The sequence below is a fragment of the Podarcis filfolensis genome, assembly GCF_964270895.1.
Source record: "Podarcis filfolensis genome assembly, chromosome: 1".
Lineage (NCBI taxonomy): Eukaryota > Metazoa > Chordata > Lepidosauria > Squamata > Lacertidae > Podarcis > Podarcis filfolensis.
In genome coordinates this window covers 57,990,796-58,013,190 of record NC_139604.1, presented here as the reverse complement: position 1 = coordinate 58,013,190, position 22,395 = coordinate 57,990,796, and the positions used below count along the sequence as shown (strand labels likewise).

At 43.8% G+C, this 22,395-nt stretch overlaps 1 protein-coding gene across 1 annotated transcript in view; it reads left to right on the top strand.

Annotated features, from left to right (window-relative positions):
- Positions 1–22,395, top strand: part of LOC310749611 (uncharacterized protein) — a 44,185-nt gene that overhangs the window by 2,024 nt on the left and 19,766 nt on the right. Inside the window, exons 2-15 of the mRNA XM_083586877.1 lie at positions 145–513; positions 2,548–4,294; positions 6,000–6,137; positions 6,356–6,424; positions 7,004–7,174; positions 8,421–8,591; positions 9,315–9,485; positions 10,873–11,037; positions 11,990–12,160; positions 14,002–14,172; positions 15,361–15,531; positions 16,280–16,293; positions 18,452–18,475; positions 19,646–21,314. Of these exons, the coding sequence (XP_083443003.1) occupies positions 213–513; positions 2,548–4,294; positions 6,000–6,137; positions 6,356–6,424; positions 7,004–7,174; positions 8,421–8,591; positions 9,315–9,485; positions 10,873–11,037; positions 11,990–12,160; positions 14,002–14,172; positions 15,361–15,531; positions 16,280–16,293; positions 18,452–18,475; positions 19,646–21,314 (5,153 nt within the window). The 5' untranslated portion in view covers positions 145–212. The remainder of the gene's footprint in view (positions 1–144; positions 514–2,547; positions 4,295–5,999; positions 6,138–6,355; positions 6,425–7,003; positions 7,175–8,420; positions 8,592–9,314; positions 9,486–10,872; positions 11,038–11,989; positions 12,161–14,001; positions 14,173–15,360; positions 15,532–16,279; positions 16,294–18,451; positions 18,476–19,645; positions 21,315–22,395) is intronic.

Sequence of the window (22,395 nt, the reverse complement as noted above, 5' to 3'; positions counted from 1 at the left end):
GCAGGTTTGATCCCCATAAGGGACACCTGAATTGCAGGGGGTTGGCCTAGATCATCCTTGGGGTCCCTTCCAACTCTATGATCTCTTTAGCTTGCTTTTCACAATCTCTAAGTAACAGCTTTTCATCTTTTTGTGTGGCCCCAGATCTGAGAGCAGAGTCCTTTTATGAGATCTCCAAAGCTCCGCTCCAGCCTCTAACAAGCAAACCCACAATGGCTCACCCAGATCTAGCGATGGGTAGGAATGAAACCTTAAGCCAAACCCTCTATGATGCCTTGGAAGAACTCCTTGAAGACCAGTTTAACATTTTTAAACGGAAGCTACAAGACATTGACCATGATGGAAAGGGGAAAATCCCCAAAGTTCAGCTGGACAGTGCTGATAGATCCGATGTTATTCATCTCATGTGTGACTTCTATGGTGAGGCCAATGCAGTAAAAGTATGCATATGTGTCCTTGAACATATTGGCAAGGAAGACATTGCTGCAAATCTCAAAGAAGCAACACGGAAAGGTAAGAAATCGTAGCATATTGCTGGAGATTCTCTTTTTTCTTTTCTTTTCTTTTCTTTTCTTTTCTTTTCTTTTCTTTTCTTTTCTTTTCTTTTCTTTTCTTTTCTTTTCTTGTTCATGTTATCGGCTTTAGATCCATTTCAGTCTGGTTTCCGTCCTGGTTTTGGGACCCAAACGGCTCTGGTTGCCCTAACAGATGATCTCCGTAGACAACTGGATCGAGGCGGGTCAGGACTGCTGATCCTTTTAGATTTGTCAGCAGCCTTTGACATGGTCAATCATGATCTTCTGGACCACCGTCTCGCAGACGTGGGGATACAGGGCATAGCCCGCAACTGGCTGTGCTCTTTTATCTCTGGTCGGGGACAGAGGGTGGCACTAGGGAGGGAAATGTCGTCGTGCCATTCCTTGGTGTGTGGAGTGCCGCAGGGCGCAATTCTCTCCCCGATGCTTTTTAACATCTTTATGCGCCCCCTTGCCCAGATTATCCGGAGCTTTGGGCTGGGCTGTCACCAATATGCTGATGACACTCAGCTCTATCTGCTGATGGATGGCCACACCGAATCGGCCCCGAACACACTGACCAGATGCTTGGAAGCTGTGGCTGGATGGTTTCATGGGAGCCGATTGAAACTAAATCCTTTGAAGACAGAGGTCCTATGGCTGGGTTGGGGTGGCATGGGGATGAGGGACCAACTCCCTTCTCTTGCGGGGGCCCAATTAGTGCCATTGCCTTCCGTTAAGAGTTTGGGTGTAATCCTTGACACCTTCCTTTCCATCAAGGCGCAAGTTACAGCAACAGCCAAGGCGACATTTTTCCATCTTCGCCGCATCAAGCAGTTGGTCCCTTACCTTTCCCGCCCCAACCTGGCCACAGTGATCCATGCGACGGTCATCTCCAGGCTTGACTACTGTAATTCGCTCTATGCGGGGCTGCCCTTGAAGCTGACCCAGAAACTCCAGAGGGTGCAGAATGCTGCAGCGAGGCTCCTCACGGGGTCTCTGCCATGGGAGCATATTCACCCAGTGCTTTTCAAACTGCACTGGCTCCCGGTAGAGTACAGGGTCAGATTTAAGGTGCTGCTTTTGACCTTTAAAGCCCTTCACGGCCTAGGAACCTCGTACCTACGGGACCGCCTCTCCCGGTATGCCCCACGGAGAGCCTCAAGGTCCATAAATAGCAACACCCTAGTGGTCCCGGGCCCTAAGGAAGTTAGATTGGCTTCAACCAGAGCCAGGGCCTTTTCAACTCTGACTCTGGCCTGGTGGAATACTCTGCCTCATGAGACCAGGGCCTTGCAGGATCTGATTTCTTTCCGCAGGGCCTGTAAGACAGAGTTGTTCCGCCTGGCCTTTGGCTTGGAGCCAATTTGATTCCCTCCCTCTCTTTCTTTTTTCCTTTCCTTCTCCTCCTGTGATGAGGCTAAATTTTAATATTTTAATATTTCAATATTTTAATGTTGTATTTTAATTTTGTTTTTAAGTTGTAATCATTCAACTTGTTTTTATTATTGCTTGTAAGCCGCTCTGAGCCCGGCCTTGGCTGGGGAGGGCGGGGTATAAATAAAAATTATTATTATTATTATTATTATTATTAAGGAGGATCTCCAGTAAGCAAATGCATCAGATCCTGGTGGAACTGCTAACGGGGACTCACCTGAAGTCCATTATCAGGCAGGGGTATAAGGACTTGGGCAGCCCTTAAGGTACCTTGGACTCAAGTTGTTAAGGGTCTTGTAAGTTAATACAAGAAGTTTAAACTTGGCTCAGTATCATGTGGGCAGTCAGTGCAAGCTTTTAAGCACTGGAGTTACATTCTAGCAGTAGTCTGTCCCCATGAACAGTGGAGCCACAGCATTTTACATCTCCATGTTTGATTGGGATGGGATTATATATGTCTGTGTAGTTCATGTACAGGCTAAAACAGCTTTTTATATTTACTGAGCTTTCTCATTTCAAGACAAGAGATGGAATTCCTAACAAATAATATTTGGTGCTTTCTCAATACTTCTGCTAGCACATGTCCTTTTCTTAGGTTCTAGGTTAACCTACAGAGACTACATAAAGGGCAAATTTCAGTCAATGAAAGTCCATCCTTCTCTTGGTGAAAATCTGCTTCGAAGCTCCCAGTATTCAAAGCTAACCTTTGATATTGAGAGTCCCAGAAAGCAGAAGGAAGAACATGAAATCATGGCTTTAGGATGGGTATATTTTCGAGACACTTACATGGACTATTGTAGCCTTCAAACAGAGTATACCACTGAAAAGCTATTTAATCCTGATAGAAATGGACTGGTTCCACAAATCGTTGTACTGCAGGGAGCTGCAGGGATCGGGAAAACAACAACAGCAAGAAAAATCATGTTTGACTGGGCCTGTGGAAGACTTTATCAGGCCATGTTTGATTATGTTTTCTACATTAATTGTGGAGAGATGAACCTCTGTAATGAGGATAGTAGTATTGCAGAAATCATTTTAAAACAGTGGCCCCGACAGGATGAAATTAAGAAGATGCTGGAGAATCCGAAGAAACTGCTGTTTGTAATTGATGGGTTTGATGAATTAAGATGCTCCCTTCAACCAGACCCCTTTTGTACTGATCCCTGGCAGAAGGGGCCGGTGGAGGTCCTCCTGGGCAGCTTACTTAAGAAAAAACTCCTTCCTGAATCCTACTTGATAATAACAACAAGACCAACAGCCCTGGGGTATCTCCATGAGTGCTCAGAGGAATTACGTCGCCATTTCAAGATCCTGGGATTTTCAAAAGAGGACAGAGAGAAATATTTCCACAAATTCTTTGAGAATAAAGACCGAGCAACTCAAGCTTTCAGTCTTGTAAAACAGAACGAGACCCTCTTCACCATGTGCTCGGTTCCCCTTGTGTGCTGCATCATCTGCATGGTGTTGGTACAACAGATGGAAAACAGTGAGGATCTTTGGCAAACATCCAACACGCTCACTGCCATCTATGTGCTTTACCTTTCCAGCTTGCTAAAGCTGCACCACAACAGCCCATCAAAGGAACATATTAGAAAGAACTTGAAAAGTTTGTGTTGTCTGGCTGCAGATGGAATCTGGAAACGAAAAATACTGTTCTGGGAGGAAGAAATCAAAGAGCTCGGCTTAGATCAGGAAGACTCCCTCCCCCTCTTTCTGAGCAAGAGCATTTTCAGAAGGAACATTGAATGTGAACGTGCCTACAGCTTCATTCACTTAAGCTTCCAGGAGTTTTTTGCAGCCTTATCTTACTTACTGGAAGAAGGAGAAGGGCTGAGTTCTGAAAATCCTAATCGAGATGTGGTCAGATTATTAGAAAGCTACGCAGTTTCCAGACCTGATTTAGAAGTAATGGTACGCTTCCTCTTTGGCCTCGTAAATGAAGGAAAGGGAATGAAGGACATGAAAGAGCCGTTCGGATGGAAATTTTCGCCTAAGATTAAAGAAGTCTTATTAGAATGGGTGAAAAACACCACAGAAACAAAGATGGATGTACATGAGAGGCATAAGCACCGATGGCTTGAATGCTTATATGAGAACCAAGAGGAAAATTTTGTGGAAAGTGCATTGGATCACGTGACTGAAGTTACCGTACACGGAAGATACCTGACTAAGACGAGAGTGATGGCCCAGGCATATTGCTTGGAGCACTGCTCTTCTTTGGAGGTCCTTCACGTGGAGGAAATGTTATTTATGAGATATTATGATTTTACCGAAGAAATACTAGAAAAAGAGGAGGAGGAAGAAGAGGAAAAACTTACTAATTCAAAACCACGTTCAGACGGGTATGTATTATTTAAATAAGGGATGTTGAGTTTCTCTGCACCTGCCACTTCCACACACGGGATTTCACCACATGCAGCAACTTTTTGCCCTTTTCTAATATTTTCCAGAGTTTCTGATGAGGACACACATTTGACTTTGAACTCTCATGAAATTCTCCACACACACACACACACACACACACACACACACATCCCATGTGTATTCTTGATGCTGACCAGCCAGATCTTCTTTTGATAGACAGATTTCTGGTTAATAGCCAAAAACAGTTAAGACCCTATTTAACTCTTGGCTGACCAGCTGCTGCATTAGGAATTCCTAGAGTGGGCAAAAGGTGTTGACTGTGGCAGCGGGGCAGATGCAGGAGTTGGGAAGTGTGTGGGTGGGTGTGAACTAAATGTTCCCATGACCTTGTATTATGGATTATTGCCTTGGAGGAAAGCAAGAATGCAAAGGAGTCTGCCCCCAAAACACAGGGGAGTGGCATGGCAGGGTGAGCATCCCAGTTCCTCGGGAGGATGATGAGTAATGCACTACTTTCGTGGTGCTTGGAGCCTGTTGATCAAAATGGGAGATAGAGAATGCTTCTGTATTGTATACTGTGAAGCATGATAGGAAATTTTCATGAAGTTAGAGAGGAGCCTACCTGGGCTGTATCTTTGTGGCTCAGTCACAGAGTTATTAGCATACAGTCACATGAAAGAGAAAGTATTTCATGTCTATGCATATCTAAACTGACAGGCATCCATGTTGGGTGTAGTGCCTCTTCTGAGCTCCTGAAAAGAATGGATATGTTAATCTTCATCTCCAGCAAAAAGAGGTTGCAATGGAGAAGAGCTTTGATTTTAGCTCAAAATGCAAGATACTTGTTTTTGTATAATCTTTTTTTATTGAGTTTGACATTGCATATTTAAATTCAAACATTAAACCTCACCATCAGCATTTAGGATTCCCTGAATCCTTAGACTCCCCTCCACCCTTCCATGGTTACCATTTTCAATATTTTTCAACTGCCTCACATATTTTCTCTTTTTTTCTTACAGTCCATTTTTACCTTAGTTTTTATTACATTACAAGCGTTACTCAAATCCTGCCAAAGTTTTTAGTTGTTTACAGTGTTCTCTTAAGTACATTGTAAATTTTTCCCATTCCATATTGAAGTTCCTCTCTTCCTGGTTTCTGATTTTCCTGGTCATTTTCACCATTTCAGCGTCGTCCATCATCTTCATGAGCCATTCATCTCTGGTCGGGACCAGATATTTGTAATCTAAGTTATCGTGCCTTATGCTGGAACCAGTGCAAGAATTATGCAACTGAGTGTATGTAATTTTTATTGTTTGAAGTTGAGAGCTGAGTTCTGTGATAGTGCAAGTTTTTTGTAGGGATACAGTTAGGGCCAAAGGCGCCATCTTGAGAGGGCAGGGGACATTGCGCACATGAGCATCACACCTCCTTCCCTAAGCTGGGCAGAAGCTTCCCAAGCTTTGGGAAGGAGGCACCAGACTTTAATACTTTAATACTCTAATTTACCGGGAACATGTAGGGGTCCAGCTCAGTCTCCCTAGTCAACTGACTGCACACCACTGTTCTGTGAGTAAAGCTTTTTTGAACCATATTTTTGGACTGGATAATTTTTATTTCAATACAAGAGTCAGTTTTTGCTCATCCAGTGGCTTCTACTGAATAATAATATAATAATCTCAATAGGTTATGGGCCCAGAGCCAGAGACTTAGAAGAGACCCAGAGTGCAATAGCTGGACTATGTACAATTTTTTGAATCGATTGACTTGTGGTATGTTTGGGAAACCTGAAGAACCTTTGTTTGGGAAGCTGGAATCCTGTTGGTAAGTCATCCTTTTTTTGGGGGCGGGGGAGGTGGCCTGACCCCTTGGATCAACTCGCACCATGATACTGATAATGGGACAGGTTGTGCAACAGTGGTATTTGATGTGTGTGTCATGGTTAAAGTACAGGTTTGAAAACCACCACACTATTCTCTTCATAAAAATAAAATAATATGCCGAACCTTTTCTTAACAAGGACATTTTCTTTCATCTCTTAGTGAACAGTATCAAAACCCAGCCATCTTCAAAGCACTGAAGTCTCCAAAAAGTAACTTAAGGCATGTGAGGTAAGAAGCTGTTTGCGTTTAACTTCATTAGAGTCCTTTTGCAAGGGCAAAATATTGATCCTGATCCTGGCTGTGATGGACCAAAGTGGGTGTTCCTCTGCACTGTCCTCAGTTTCTTCAGTCAGCGAAAGGCAGCTCTCAAAGCATGGAAAAGAAACCCAGAGAAGTATCCCCAGTGGCTCCTCTCTAGCTCTCTCAAGCCTAATACTGAGCACCAGAATCAGGCAATATCGTGCCCATGTTTCTGGCCCACCAAGGCTTTTTGCCTGATCAGGGCAGTCCTGCACTGCTGCTGCTTTTGGGTAACTGTGCCCCAGGGTGTTCATTCCGGGGAGGAGGGTTCAGTGAATTTAGGGGGACAGACTTGGCAGGCTTGCTACCACCCACAGTTCTCATGTCTCCTTCCAACAAACGCTATGTATTGGAGGTGATGTTTAAAGGTTGCATTGTAGAGAACGTGGACATTTTGTGGTTAGAAGGAAATGCAATGCTAGCATTGTTATTGTTTTGTTTTATTGTATACGCTGAATCATTTCCTATATACAGATTTTCATCCTTTCATCCAATTGTCCTCCACAGAGTGAAGTTTTTTAGTGAACAGCTTGTTTCTTGTGGTTTCCTCGCATCTCTTCTCTCTGTTAACTCAACACTATTGGAGCTGGAGCTGGGAAGAAATAAAGTTGGAGATTCAGGACTGAAGCTGCTAGCTGAGGGACTAAAGCACCCAAACTGCCAGATACAGAAAGTGATGTGAGTCAGTACTTGTTAAGATTTCAGCCTCCCTGTGTATCTGCTCCTTTTGCTACAACACGTCTGGGGAAACTTTGGCCTTCTAGATGTTGCTGAACTACATCTCTCATATCCGTGGGCATTTTCTATGATTGTTGGGGCTGATTGAAGGTTTAAGGTCCTTCCCTTTATCTCACTCCTTCATCCTGAAGACAAGTGAGGTCAGCAATAAGTGGGACGGGAGTCCATCTCTGTCCGCTAACCCTCTTGAGTAGAGCTGGGTGATATTTCAATTCATCATCTGAAACCGATATGAAGTTCAGATTGTGATACCAGTTTCAGACTTTTTGAGCTGGCCAATACATCACGGCTCTCTGGTCGCCACCAGCACAGTGCATTTCACTTCCACCTGCCTGTTCTGTACTGTCAGCAACCAGGAAGTGGCATTGTACAATGGTACCTCAGATTAAGAACTTAATTTGTTCTGGAGGTCCGTTCTTAACCTGAAACTGTTATTAACCTGAGGTATCACTTTAGCTAATGGGGCCTCCCGCTACCGCCACGCGATTTCTGTTCTCATCCTGAAGCAAAGTCCTTAACCCAAGGTACTATTTCTGGGTTAGCGGAGTCTGTAACCTGAAGCGTCTGTAACCCAAGGTACCACTGTATTGCCAGCTCAATTGCCTGCTCTCCCATCTGCCTGTCTGCACATTTGCCTTTGCCTGAGCAAGTGGGACAGGCTGTCTTTCCTCCACCTTCTCAGGCTCCCTCTGCCAAGGCCAAGCTGTGGAGAGAGGATGGGAGGGAGTGGGCAGGAGCGCCTTCACCCAGAAAGCAGGCAGCCTTCTTCATTTCCTCCTAGTCACTCCACAGCCCCACCACTTTTTCTGCCTATTTCGGTATTATTTCAGATATCATGATATATCACTGATAGTTAGTTGGTGGTATATTACAATGCTGAAAACCAGATATCGCCCAGCCCTACTCTTGACATCAGAGATGCAGATGAAACAGTATTTGTGGAGAAGTGGGTCAGAAAGGAACATGGCAACTTTGTTAGCCAACTTTTGTTGTTGTGACGGAAGGTGTGGAAATGTGGGATGTAGTCATATGTACATGCAGCTTTCCCCTCTGAGGAGTTCCACTGGCACTTTGCCAGCGCCAAGGCAACCAGAATATCTTAGGAGATGGCAATGGGGAAAGGAAAAGATGGGGATAGATGCATAAACACGTTTTATTTTCGTGCTTGTATTTCTGTTTGCTGTAGGTTATATAGCTGTGGACTGACAGGAGCATGTTGTGAGGACCTGTCCTCTGTGCTCTGTACCAAGCAGAGCCTGACAGATCTGGATTTATCAGACAATGCACTAGGAAATTTTGGAATCCGCCAACTTAGTGAAGGTTTAAAACATCCTAACTGCAGGCTGCAGAAGCTCGTGTGAGTGTTAACAGGCAGAACATCAATGAAATAATTGTGCACCTGGAAAACCAACCAGATTTTTGCAGTCACATACACTGTTTTATTGACAACGCTTTCAAAGCCTAACCACCTCGCCAGTAGTCAGCTCGTTCCCCATATAAAGCTCACATTAAGTTCCTTATTCTCACATGGTTTGGATCTGCTAGTCCTTATTTAACATTAAAAAAGAAAATGTTTACTCCAGTTTCGAACTAAATGTGTGTTTATTTGAGTTTTTATTTGTTTCTGCCTACAAAACTTCCCTTTCTCTTGTTCTTGTGTCTTTTTGGAGAATGTTTGGGGAAATGAGAAATGTTGGCAAAGAAACAAATGTTAAGTTTTTAAGGCTGCCCTAATAATGTAAACTGTTGAGAGAGTAAGAACTCAACAAAATAAAATACTCACCAAGGGGTGTAAGGGGCCATTCTCATGGCAGACCCGCACTGGCCTCATTTGGACCTGGGAATTTGGCAACCAGAAAGCCACCCCACTTTCCTTTCTGACCCATTGTGCAAAACCCTTCACTTATTTTGCTTGCTTTTTTTTTTAAAAAAAAAAATCATGTTCAGTGTTTCCTACATTGCAGGGGCTTGGATTAGATGGTTCTTCTGGTCCCTTCCAGTCTGATTGTTCTTGTTTTTGAAATTCTATTCACAAGTCATCCAGGAGTATTCTTGTTTTTTCTTTTGCTGTCCTCTGCAGGTTATCCAATTGTTCTTTCTCAGGAACTGCTTGTTGGGGTTTCGCCAAAGTTCTGCGTACAAGCCGGACGCTGAGAGAGTTAGATCTGCGTTTCAATAAAGTGTGGAACATAGGAGTGATGTTGCTGTGTATGGGACTAAAGGATCCAGCTTGTAAATTAGAGAACCTACAGTAAGTATGAATGGTGCAGTTCACTCAACTGAATGCTTCATGCAGGAGTTTTCAACTTTTTGGGGGGGGGGAGGCAGTGGGCACACTTGGATGATTTTTTTTAAATATAAACTTGTATTAATTTTCCAATATTTACCCAATATTACCACAGTTTTGCCAATTATACAGATACCAATTAATATCAAAATAGTTCCAATTAATTCCAAATTTATACAATTTAAGCAAAGTGTTTTCCCGCATTCCTTGATGTGTTTTTTGTCCAGTTCTTATATTGCTGTGGTTAATTTTTTTATCAACTTCTAATTACATTTCAGTTAGTATATTAATCATTAAGATAACAGCTGCATTTTTTAGCGAGTACTATTCGTGTTAATGCCGTTTCTAACTTTTTCTAGGATTTCAAATAAGGTGTTCTGATTATTTTCCTTTTCTCTGCGTGTGTCAGTCTGAATATGTCCAGGTCTTTTTTGGCGATCACTCGTAGCCGAGGAAGATTGTCTTCCATAAACACGGTTTTAACAATGAGTCTGTAAGTGATTGTGGAAGCCAATTCTGGATCCACACGTCCTTCCACAGTGGGGACATTGGTTTCCAGGCGGGAGTTGATCACAGTGTGGATTTGCCAAGCGTGCCTTCCTCTTAGCACGTTTTCCCCTTATGTCCTGAGTTTGAGTGTCATCAAAGCCCATGACACCTTTGGTAAAGGGTGGTCTCCAACTGGAGTGCTCGCAGGCAAGTGTTTCCCAATTGTTGGTGTTTATACTACTTTTTAAAGATTTGCCTTGAGACAGTCTTTAAACCTCTTTTGTTGACCACCAGCATTATGCTTTCCATTTTTAAGTTCAGAAATTATGAAGTCCTTGGCCTTTGTCTGCTGTCTAGTTCTTGAATTCTTTGTGTTTCTTCTCACTCCAACCCAGTCTGGCCTCTCACTTCCATCCCACTGAGAAAACAGCTGTTTCTTGGTCAATCATGTCCTCTCCAGACCCTCTCCAATCCAAAGCAACATCACTAAATAATTGAAACCCTTGCCATACTAAACCCATTCTCACTTGCCCTTGGAAACCCATGACATGGAGAGAGATGTAGGTGCTGCTGACCTGCTCCCCATATGTCTCCCTGGTTGAAAAAATGTACCATCCTAGTGTGAGCTCCTACTCCTCATGCTTTACTTCTTGCTGCATGTAGGAGACAGTGGAACATGCCATGACAACATGCCATGTGTTTCCCCAGGCTACATCAGGGAGATGCATGTGGCCACCATTAGCCAAACATCTTCCTGTCGCAGGTAGTTTGAGTCTGGTCCAGAGCCACTCCATGTTTCATCCTTCCATCTTTACCATATATGGTGTGTGCTGCTGGAACAAGCTATGTTTCCGCCTTGCAGGTTGATTAAGTGCAGCATCACAAGTTGTGGAGATCTGTCTTCTGTCCTTGCCACAAACCAGATGCTGAAACAAGTAGATTTACGAGATAATAAACTGGGAGATTCAGAAGTGAGGCTGCTGTGTGAGGGCTTGAAACATCCAAACTGCAAGCTTGAGGTTTTGTCGTAAGTATGAAATCTGCCTCTTGAAATGCATTCTGCGAAGGGCTTCTTCCAATAATGATAAAAAGAATATTTACAATTATACTTCCGTTCTACAGGTTGTTTTTTTTTCCATGTAGGTTTCTATGTAATGTGGGATACGTTGCCAAGAAAAGGGTTATCAAAAGTGTAACAGAGAGAAGGACATGGAGATGTTTGCTAGATTTTTTTCTACCACCAAAAAGATCTTGAGGCCATGATGGATAGCTTGATGAAGTTTGTTGACTCATTGTGCAGCACCTGTAAAAAAGGTGAATTCTGTGCCGAAGATCATTAGGAAGGGGGTTGAAAATATGACTGTCAGAATCTTAATTCTTTTATACAGATTTCTGCTGCAATCGCACTTGAAACACTCTGTATAGTTCTGGTTGCCATACCTTAAAATGGATCTTGCAGAGCTGGAGCGGGTGCAGAGGAGGACAAAATAATCAAGTGGCTGGAACGACTCTGTGAAGGAGAGTTGCTATATTTGGGACTTTTTAGTTTATGAAAGAGCTGAAAGAATAATAGTGGGATTGAAGACTTGTAACAGATACCCCTGAACCTTCCTCTATCTCAACAGCAGTCACTACCTGATCATTCAGAGAAGCATAACCTCCTTTAATAAATAAAACACCTGTAGGTACCCTGAAATATGTATGGGGCATCTCCAAACACATTTAAAAAGTAATCTTGCTCCAGATTCTCAGAAATGTAGAGCTAATATTCCAGCACAATAGTTGCAAAACAGTTAGACAGTATTTAACAAATGATATCATAGTTTACAGACATTATCTGCTGGTACGTAAATTGGCTTGAAGGATTCAGCATTAGGGAACTTCAGAAGTGATTATATCATAATTTGAAAATGGGTTTTTTTTACCAAACAGTCATATTACTTCTTCTGTTCATAGCCATTTCCTTCTGTTTGATTTAGGTTGTTTGCTTGCTGTCTGACAGCAGATTGTTGCAAGGCTCTGTCTTCTGCTCTCATTACCAACCAGACCTTAAGAAAATTAGATTTAACTTGGAATGTATTAGGTGATTCAGGGGTGAAGCTACTATGCGAAGGGCTAAAACATCCAGACTGCAAGCTGCAGAGTTTGAGGTGAGTACTTGTGTGAGCATGTGAAAATATGCAATGCAGTGTAATATGTAATAAATGCAGCATTTTTGTCATGCAAAATGGAGTGATCATGGTGATACCTATTGGCAGACAAAGTCTATCAGGAGTTAAGCTAATGGGAAATTAATGCCCCTCTCATTGCTGTTGGGACACATGTCATATACGTTCAACAGCAAATCTATATAGATATTCTTGATTTCTTTTTACACTATTTGCAAGTGAGACTGATTATACATCCAAGTGAGTAAAAATAATCATTTATAATTATTGTTTATTATTTATACCCCTCCCATTTGGCTGGGTTTCCCCAGCCACTCTGGGCGGCTTCCAACAAAATATTAAAAATACAGTAGAAGAAAAAATCTTGACAGATTGCCACTCTGAGTGGCTCGTATGATCTAATTGGGTCCATGTTAAACTGACCAAAGCTCAAAGCCAGGCAAGGATCGGTTATGTTAAATCCACAAGTCTGGAATCTGGAAATGGCAGTCCAGCAACAGGAAATGGATGTTAGGAAAACCAATTGGATATTAGGAAAACATTCTTTAAGAAACAGATAAAAGTTCCTAGAAGCTTTAAAGAGGGTTCCAGAACTTTCTTTAGTGTGTAGGAGTGGCACTCTAGGTTTGATTGGTGTCAGCTGGAGGTGCAAATAAAGGGAGGAAGTTGCAGGCTGCAATTTCTGCACGAGGAAAGCACACACACACAAACAGCACACACGCTAACAAGGTTGGAAGGAAAACAATGTATGCTGCTGATACTGTGAGTTTTGCTGTATCAGGATTGTTTACTGGACTGAGATTATACCATGCTGGAGAGATAAAGAAGGAATGTAAATAGCTTATAATAATAATAACAACAGAAATTCTTGTGCAACCAGTCAAGCAATAAAGAAGCTCTTGACTGTGAATTTGAGTATGACTCCTGTTCTTGTTCTCTGCCTCTGGGGAAAACAGTAAGAAGTGATTTTACCGAGGTGCCACCACAGAAATAGAAAGTGCAGCAGAAGTGTGTGGGCAGTAACCTCTAATATTGGAATATTGTTTCCTTTTTGTTTCGAAAGCAAAATACTTGTTCTAAAGATTGTCAAACTTGTGGGGCAGGAGGTGGGACTTGTGTTACCTATTTAACCCTTTGAAGCACAGGTGGACTTTCCTTCCTTGGAGGTTTTTAAGCAGAGGTTGGATGGCCATAAGTCATGGCTTCTTTAGTTGAGATTCTATGATAGGCCTGTGTGACCCCTTGGCTGCTCTCTAGGTTAGCCCTGGCAACCTGTGCCAGATTAAACCCTGTGGAGGCCCCTAGGTATTCAAAATCTTGGGACCTCCCTCACAAATTATCTCCTAATATATTTTTGTAATTTTCTTTCAAAATGAAATCAATATTATTTTGAACCGCTGTTGCGGGCCCCCTGAAAAGCTGGTGCCTTCTCTGCCTATTTGGGAATCCAGCACTGCTGACAACCTTTCGCTAATGCCCAACTGATCAGCCATCAGGATATCTATTGAGTGTGTTTGTATGTCTGTGAATCTGCCCGGTTCCAGCCAAACCCGCCACTCGCCACACTCATGGCCATGTGATCTCTGAGCACCCACCTACCACCCAAGGCCTTTGGGTGCCAATAGATCACACCATTCATGAGCCACCAGTTTGAATTGCAAAAATGTTTTCCCTTTTTACTTAGTTTTAAACTGTGGGTGACCAAAGGGAACCCATTTTAGTTGAAGCTTCGCAAATTGTTCGAGTCCGACAGGTCACTGTTGTTCTTGATGTCATGTTTATAACTCCTCCATCCTGATAACTCTTATTACTGTTCCGTGCAGGTTGTCCCACTGCTCTTTTACACAGGCTTGTGGCGGGGATCTTGCCGAAGTCCTCAGGGAGAGCCAGACACTGATAGAACTGGATCTGGCTTGGAATGAAATTGAAGACAAGGGAGTGGAGCTGCTCTGCGGGGGGCTGAAACACCCAGACTGTAAACTGGAGATTCTAGAGTAGGTCACCAGCTCCTTTGCAGAAGCACAACACTCTCTTTAATCTATGCTTGTTTTCATTTGTCAGGGTGTTGTAACTGTTGTTAAAAATGAGGACTCAGTATCAACTGCATTTTAAAAATAGTTGTGTTACTGTGTATGGATTTTTCATATTAAGAAAACAAACACATGTGTCCCAGTTTGTCACTCTGCCCAGCACAGACAGCCTGCCTTACCTAGTTTCTGCTTGGAGGTAATTGCAGATAATATTTAAAGTAGGTCTTCTGTGAATTCCAGAGGAAAGGCTTCCCCAACATCCTGCGCAAAGCAGAGAGTGAAGGTATTGCCCAGTGGCTTGACCACATGGCTGTGACAATCGATCGCTCCTTGTGCCTCACATGCAAGTTTAAAAACCAATCCCCTTGCCTCTTATTCATGCTATGGGGAGAAGGCTGCCATGTGTGGTTTTTCAGGAGAAGTCGTACATCAGGGTTGGGCGACCGCAGTCCCAAGGACTGAATGAGACTCTCCAGTCATTTGGCTTTTGGGACTCTCTCCAGATCAGGCCATACTCTTTCCCAGGCCATACTCCCTTTGAGTACTTTTGCCAGTTGGAATGTGTCCTTGAACAGTGAAACACCTCTTCCTTCCTTGGAAGGAGAATGGAGAAGTCTCTCTCTCTCTCTCTCTCTCTCTCTCTCTGTGTGTGTGTGTGTGTGTGTGTGTGTGTGTAAGTAAACTACTGGCTTTGGCATCAGTGGAATGTAGCCCACTATATGCAAAAGTAAGATTCACATCCATTGCTCTGTCCATATTTACATCTAGCCCTGCCCACCACTGATTGTGGCCCTCAGAAAGTTGTCCATAATGGAATGTGGCCCTTGGCTAAGCCTGCAGTAGATAATCTGAGCAGGTGAAGGGAGGTGATCACATACATGGTTAGATCTTTTGAATCCTGTAATAATGGCAGGACAACTCATATGCCCCAGTACCATTGCTGTTGCCCTTCATTAAAAGCATGAGAGGCTGGTGAGGGTTGTGGAGATCCTAACAGAAGCTGCCTGGTCCTGAGGAAGATAGTTGCTGTGAGAGAATCTCCCTGTGCTTCAGGTCTTGGATTATTTATTCAGTTATTTAGTGCCAGGCATTTTGAAGCCACGACAGTGAGAATGAAGGGTGTCACTGGGGATTTGTCCTTACATTGTGTAGGCTGCATGGGTGCGGCAAGACACCTGCTGCTTGTGAGAACCTCTGCGCTGCCCTGACTACAAACCAGTCACTGACCAGACTGCATGTCAGCTATGACGTCCTGGGAGCCTCTGGCAAGGGTCAGTTCAGAAATGCACTGCAACATGGAAGGAGAAGACGGCAGGGACTATGGTGAGTTATTTCCGGCAGCCATTTTGAAATCGTGCCTCATAATGATTGGGCACTTAAGGAAATTGCAATTCTACCAGAATCTGGGATTTCTTGTAGGGGAAATCTGTCATGTCAGAGTGTGGCCTCTAGGGGATTGGGTCTAGGTGTTACTCTTACCCCTGAGCCATATATTCCAGCAGGATGGGTTATTCTTAAAAGAATCTGGCCTTGTTTTAATACTTCTGGCGGTCTGTCTAGCTTTCGGTTTAAGGTGCTATACCAGAAGAGCACACACAGGAGTGCCAATACAATTTTCTCAGCCCAATACATGTATGTAGTAGATCAGGCCCTCTGGTAGCAAAAGAGGACACAGATTTGCATATGTTGTATGTCATATGCAAATTTGTGTCCGATTATGTGAGTAGAGTGGAGGGCTCTTCCCCCCCCCCAAGCAGTTGGCAAATGCTGATACATAGGATTGGAGCCTAAAGCTTTAGTGACAATTGAAATTTGTGCTTAAAATAGGAAAATAAACCATTGTTTAGGCTGTGCAGGCTTACTATCCTTCTGCAAATGTTATAGAAAAGAATATTAAAAGATGGGTTTTTAGTTTGTATATGGAACAACCAGGCATTTTGCGTTTCAGGATGAAACACCTGGGGCCTTATTTCCCGCAATAACTAGAACTTATTTCTAGCAATAACTAGAACTTGACCAAGAACTTGTCCTTTCTCAATACTGGAAAATCAAATGTGATTTTCGATTACAGGTTGAATGGAGAACGTATTGGCATACCCGAGTGGTGATGAAAGAAGTGAAGATTAAGAAAACTATGGGCAGGATTCACCTAGTCGGTTCTGTTGGCAGAAGACCTGCACAAAGACTTTCACTTGCACCGTGTGGCTTTCTCTCTTCCCCCCTTTTATTTTATTATACAATAATATGCATTATATATTTCATTATGCAATAACTCCTCCCTCCTTGAGCCCTCTGTGCGCCTCCACCCCACTGAAATTGGTTTGGGTGTGTTTTTTTGGAGAGAAACTTGAATAATACTGAGGGGGAGGAGGGGAGACTTCCATCTGACAGGCAGGAATGCTTGCGCAGATGGATAAACAGGAAGAGCACAAGGTTAAATTCCACCCAGTAATTCTGGCAATTAAATGCTTGTATCAAAAAGATATCATTGTTGAGAAATGGCAGCCAAAAGTCACCGACCCAACCAAGCTTTACTTTGAAGGGGAAATAAATTTGAAGTGTAAGTTTCTGCAGGCTGCTTGTGGGTGCCCGTTATATAGTTCATATGAGATTATTTCAATTTTTTGCAATAATTCTAGTTTTGTCCCTGGGAGAAAATTAGCCACTTTGAAGTTTTGGTGCCCCCCCCCCTTATATAAAGCAGTATATAAATTCCAGGAAATAAATAGAATCAACTTGTTGGTTGTATACAGGGAAAAAAAGGTTGTTAGGGCTGTAAAACTCCATACCATTAACATCTGTGCAGTCTAAAGGTGTCGTTCTGCCCTATAACTTAACCACCTTTCTTTGTGTCTCACTGCCATCAGAGCTGTACAGTGGTACCTCGGGTTAAGTACTTAATTCGTTCCGGAGGTCCGTTCTTAACCTGAAACTGCTCTTAACCTGAAGCACCACTTTAGCTAATGGGGCCTCCTGCTGCTGCTGTGCCGCTGCTGCACGATTTCTGTTCTCATCCTGAAGCAAAGTTCTTAACCTGAAGCACTATTTCTGGGTTAGCGGAGTCTGTAACCTGAAGCGTATGTAACCTGAAGCATATGTAACCCGAGGTACCACTGTATAGGTTTGATAAAGATTTGAGGCAGGGCCTTTACAGTGGTGACAACCAGGTTGTGGAATGACTTTGGAGGTTTGTATGGCCCCCAGCCTTTTCATTCAGCTACAAAGCCTGTTTTATTTCACTGGGCCTTGGGTCCTGGGTATTATTTTTGGTCTGATTCTTTATTGTTATTTGAACGCTGTATTGCATTTGCTGTTTGTGAGTTTTCATTTTTATTTGATAATTCTAATCCTGTGTTGGATTTTATCTGTTTTTATGTGTCGTAAGTGGTTTTAAAGCCCTTTAGTGGTAAAGGTAGGCTAAATAGGGAGAGAGATCACACACCATTATTTAAAAGTAGCCAGTTGTGCACTAGTTACAATAGAAGCGGAGGAATGCTTATAAAGCCGTGGGCGCTGGTGAAGGCAAGGAGAATAAGGCAAAAAAGCTGACGTCCTGTTGCTATGCTGTATGAAAATCTGACTAGGCTGAATAGTCAATGCATTGCTTCCATGTGAAGTATGAAGTGAATGCTGTTTTTCCTGTGTTCAGTGTAACATTTCTCCGCTGCCTGCGAAGGGCATGTTTCCACAAGCTATGCCTTTTAAATAAACACCATTTAATCGATCTTGACTGGTGTCTGGATATTGACCATCAAACATCTGCTTTAAAACTTCCAAGGAAAAAGAGGCCACCGCCTTGTGAGGGAGCCTTTTCCACTGTCCAGAGTTAAAATATTAAGCTAAAATCTGCTCTTCCACTACACGAAAAGGTTCTCAAAATTGATTACATGGCGCTTTTGCAGGTTGTCTTGCAGCCACATACCTTGATTTTTTGGCTATCCCATTTTTCTGGTCTGGTCTGGTCACACTAATACTGACTTCCACCAGCAGATGGTGGACTTTCAGTGTAAGATTACCGGAACCCGAGGACAAATCCATTTTTCTCCACCTTTTTCCTCGGGATACTTCCTTGTTGCTGAATGCATTTAAACTTAAACAGAAACTGATGACGTACAAAGGGCCTTCTGCACTGTAGAGATTGTACTGGATTTTAAGACTGAGAAGAAATTGCAGGTGACCCTGCCCTTTTGTGTTCCAGGGGAAGTAGTGTCCTGGTTTTGCTCGTTTTCTCTTTCATGTTCATAAATGACACCACCGATGCGGCCAGGTAAGCCAGGATCGTTTTGTTTGCAATCCTGTTCAGATTAGTTCAGGTTGCTTAATTGAAATCAGGTGGACTTTGGTGAGTTTTGATGTAACTGAATTGTGAGCAGTATTGTAGTCATTTTGATAATTTTGGAGTTGCAAAAATAGGGGGGATTTAAAGTAAAGAACCCCTGGACAGTTAAGTCCAGTCGAATTCGACTTTGGGGTGCAGTGCTCATCTCTGCTTTCAGATGGAGGGACTTTACGGGCAACCTGCCACTTGTCTGAAAATGGGAGCATTTGCTGTGATTCAGAATCTTACTTGATGTGATAAGGAAGTTTCTTCTGGATTCCAGGAAGTGGGTTTTTAAGGACAACTGAAAGGAGGAGTGTTGGAGCAAGACAAGGGTGGTGTCTGAAGTAGGATATTGTACAGTAGGATTTCGTACAGTGCTGGCCTATGGAGATTGCTTAGAAGTCCTGAGTTCAGTGGGACTTAGTCCCACATAAATGTGCACAGGTTTGCAGCTTGTAAACCGCTGTCACAGGTCTTAATTCAAACAGAACTTTTCTCTGTCAAAAATACCGTATTTTTCGCCCTATAGGGTGCACCGGCCCATAGGGCGCACCTAGATTTTGGGGGGGAAATAAAGAAAAAAAAATTATTTCCCCCCCAGGCGCGGGGCTGGGGCGGGGGAAGCTTCCCCCGACCCCAGCCCCCAGAACAGGCTGCTATCTGCAAGCCTAGGGAGCCCGGCGGGAACTCCCACCGGGCTCCCCAGGGCTTGCGGATAGCTTCCTGAAGCCTGGAGAGGGGTCGGTGCGCACTGACCCCTCTTGCTCTCCAGGCTTCAGCAAAAGCCTGCATTCGCCCCATAGGACGCACACACATTTCCCCTTCGTTTTTGGAGGGGAAAAAGTGCGTCCTATAGGGTGAAAAATACGGTACTTTCTCTGTGAATCAGTTTACGTGTTAACATTTCCCAGCACGGGGAGCTGGTTCTGGAAAGGAACCATGTAAAAAACCACGAGAACTCACCCAGCTTTTGTAGCATTTTGCCAAATATATTTCAGAAAGCCTGTCAAATACACCAAAAGCTTAATTATTTTTTTTTGCAATCCACATTGATGCTTGCTCAGTTTCTTTCAGAATTAGTAAAGTATGCCTAATGACAAATAATGTCTGAATTAGATTACAGGGAGAAATACAGAGAACATATTAGAGAGAAATACCGAAGGCCTGAAAGAAGGCTTGCTAGCCATGGGGTCTGTGGGCCTCCCAATGAAAAATATGAGCAACTAATTATTGCAAATGGAGATAGACGAGAGACTGAAATACTGCACAGACCATGGAGACATTCTGGGGTCATGTCAGAGCAAATGGATGCCGTTCCCACTGAGGCCTTGTTTGAGGTTGACAACGATGGACCACAGACTGTGGTGCTCCTGGGAGGGGCTGGGACTGGGAAAACCACCTTGGCCAAAAAGATCCTGCTAGACTGGGCAGCTGGAAGACTCTTTCCCGGGAGATTTGATTACCTTTTCTACCTCAGTTGTGGGCAACTGAATCTCGTTCAGGGCCAGGCGGACTTGGCTGACTTGATTTTAAACGGTGACCCTGAGCTTAGAGAGAGAGAAGAGATCATGGAACTCCTAGAAAACCCTGTCAAGCTTCTCTTCATAATTGATGGCTTTCATGAACTCACTTGCTCCATCGAACACCAGGAAGACAACCCGAGCGTTGATCCCAGGGAGAAGAAGCCGGTGGGAGTCCTCTTGAGTGCATTATTTCACAGAGCCCTTCTTCCAGAGGCCTGCCTGCTAATTACTACCAGGCCATCCACTTTGGAAAGCCTCAGGAATTGCCTGCAGTCTGAACACTGCATGAGACTTTTGGGTTTTTCTGAGGAGGGCAAAGAAGAGTATTTCCTCAAGGTCTTTGGAGATCAAAAATTAGCAACACAGGCTCTTAGGTACGTTAAAGGGGATGAAGCACTCTTTGCCCTATCCTTTGTCCCCAATTTGTGCTGGGTCCTCTGCACTGTGATGAAACAGCAGCTAGACAGGGGCAAGAAAGATCTAGTTCCAGTGTCTGAAAAACTCACTGCGGTATATGCACTTTATCTCTCCCGTTTGACTGAGTCTCCCTGCAGTAGCTCAGGGCAGTGGAATCTGAGAGGGCTCTGCTCACTGGCTGCTGATGGAATCAGGAAAAACAAGACCTTGTTCAAGGCCGAAGAAATCCAGAAGCAAAGTTCAGGTCACTTAGGTTCTCTTCCTCCTGCTCTTTTTCAGAAAGACCCTGATTCTGAAGGTCTCTATAGGTTCCTCCACCTCAGTGTACAAGAGTTTCTTGCGGCCTTGTTCTATGTTTTGGAAGACACGCCCAAAGATCCTGAGACTGTGAAGCAAGATCTGGAACTCTCACTAGAAGGATGCTGCAAAGACCCAGGAGATTTGACCTTATTTGCCCAATTCATCTTTAGCCTATTAAGCAGAGAAAAAATGGAATACCTGAAAGAACAATTTGGGTGGCAAATTTCACCTGCAATTAAGGCTGACTTGCTGGATTGGTTTAAAACGGACACACAGATTAAGTCAGATTATCCAAATTATCGCCCGCTGGAGAGGTTTCACTATTTGTATGCAACACAAGAAGAGGAATTTGCCCAGTGTGCTCTCGACCATTTAACTGAAGTAACTATGGACAGATTGACATTTACTCCCCTGGACCAAGCTGTTCTCTCCTTCTGTGTCCAGAACTGTTTACACTTGGAGGCGCTTTGCCTGTACGGATGTTTGTTTCTGTCAAAGGAACCTGAGGGAGAAGAACTTCCAGGGCATCTCAGTCATCCATGTCAGTAAGTAGGACCCAAACTCTTAACTGTATTACTGTTATAGCTGATTTTTATTCCTCTTCTTTCTTACTTCTCATAATATGCATTACCAAGACTTCTGCTCTTTGCTTTCTTTTTTCTGTTTTTTGGCAGATCCTTCTTTCTTCTCCCCTTTATATCTGGATTATGTCTATGCTAAGCTGTAGAACAGGGGTGTGAGTACCTGGGGTCCTCTGGATAATAAATAATAAATAAATAAAACCCCGCCCATCTGGCTGGGTTTCTGCAGCCACTCTGGGCGGCTCCCAACAGAACATTAAAGGTAAAGGTAAAGGTACCCCTGCCCGTACAGGCCAGTCGTGTCCGACTCTGGGGTTGCGTGCTCATCTCGCTTAAGAGGCCGGGAGCCAGCACTGTCCGAAGACACTTCCGGGTCACGTGGCCAGCATGACGAAGCTGCTCTGGCGAGCCAGCACCAGCGCAGCGCACGGAAACGCCGTTTATCTTCCCGCTATAAAGCGGTCCCTATTTATCTACTTGCACTTGGGGGTGCTTTCGAACTGCTAGGTGGGCAGGAGCTGGGACCAAAAGACGGGAGCTCACCCCGCCGCGGGTATTCAAACCGCCGACCATACGATCGGCAAGTCCTAGGCACTGAGGTTTTACCCACAGCACCACCCGAGTCCCTCAGAACACTAAAAACACAATAAAACATAAAAAACTTCCCTAAACTGGGCTGCCTTCAGGTGTCTTCTAAAAGTCAGATTGTTGTTTATTTCCTCGACATCTAATGGGAGGATGTTCCACAGGGCAGGCGCCACCTCTGCCTGGTTCCCTGTAACCTCACATCTCGCAGTGAGGGAACCACCAGAAGGCCTTCAGAGGAGGACCTCAGGCTGAATGATGGGGGTGGAGATGCTCCTTCACGTATACTCCTTCAGGTATACTGAGATGCTCCTTCAGGTGTACTGCTCTTGGACTCCAAATCCCATCAGCCCCAGCCAGTATAGCTAACTGTCCTAAGCACCTTGGGAAATGCAGTTTCGTAAAAGGCCTAGGGCTCTCTGAGGAAGAATGATCACCACGCTTACAGACCTAGAACTTC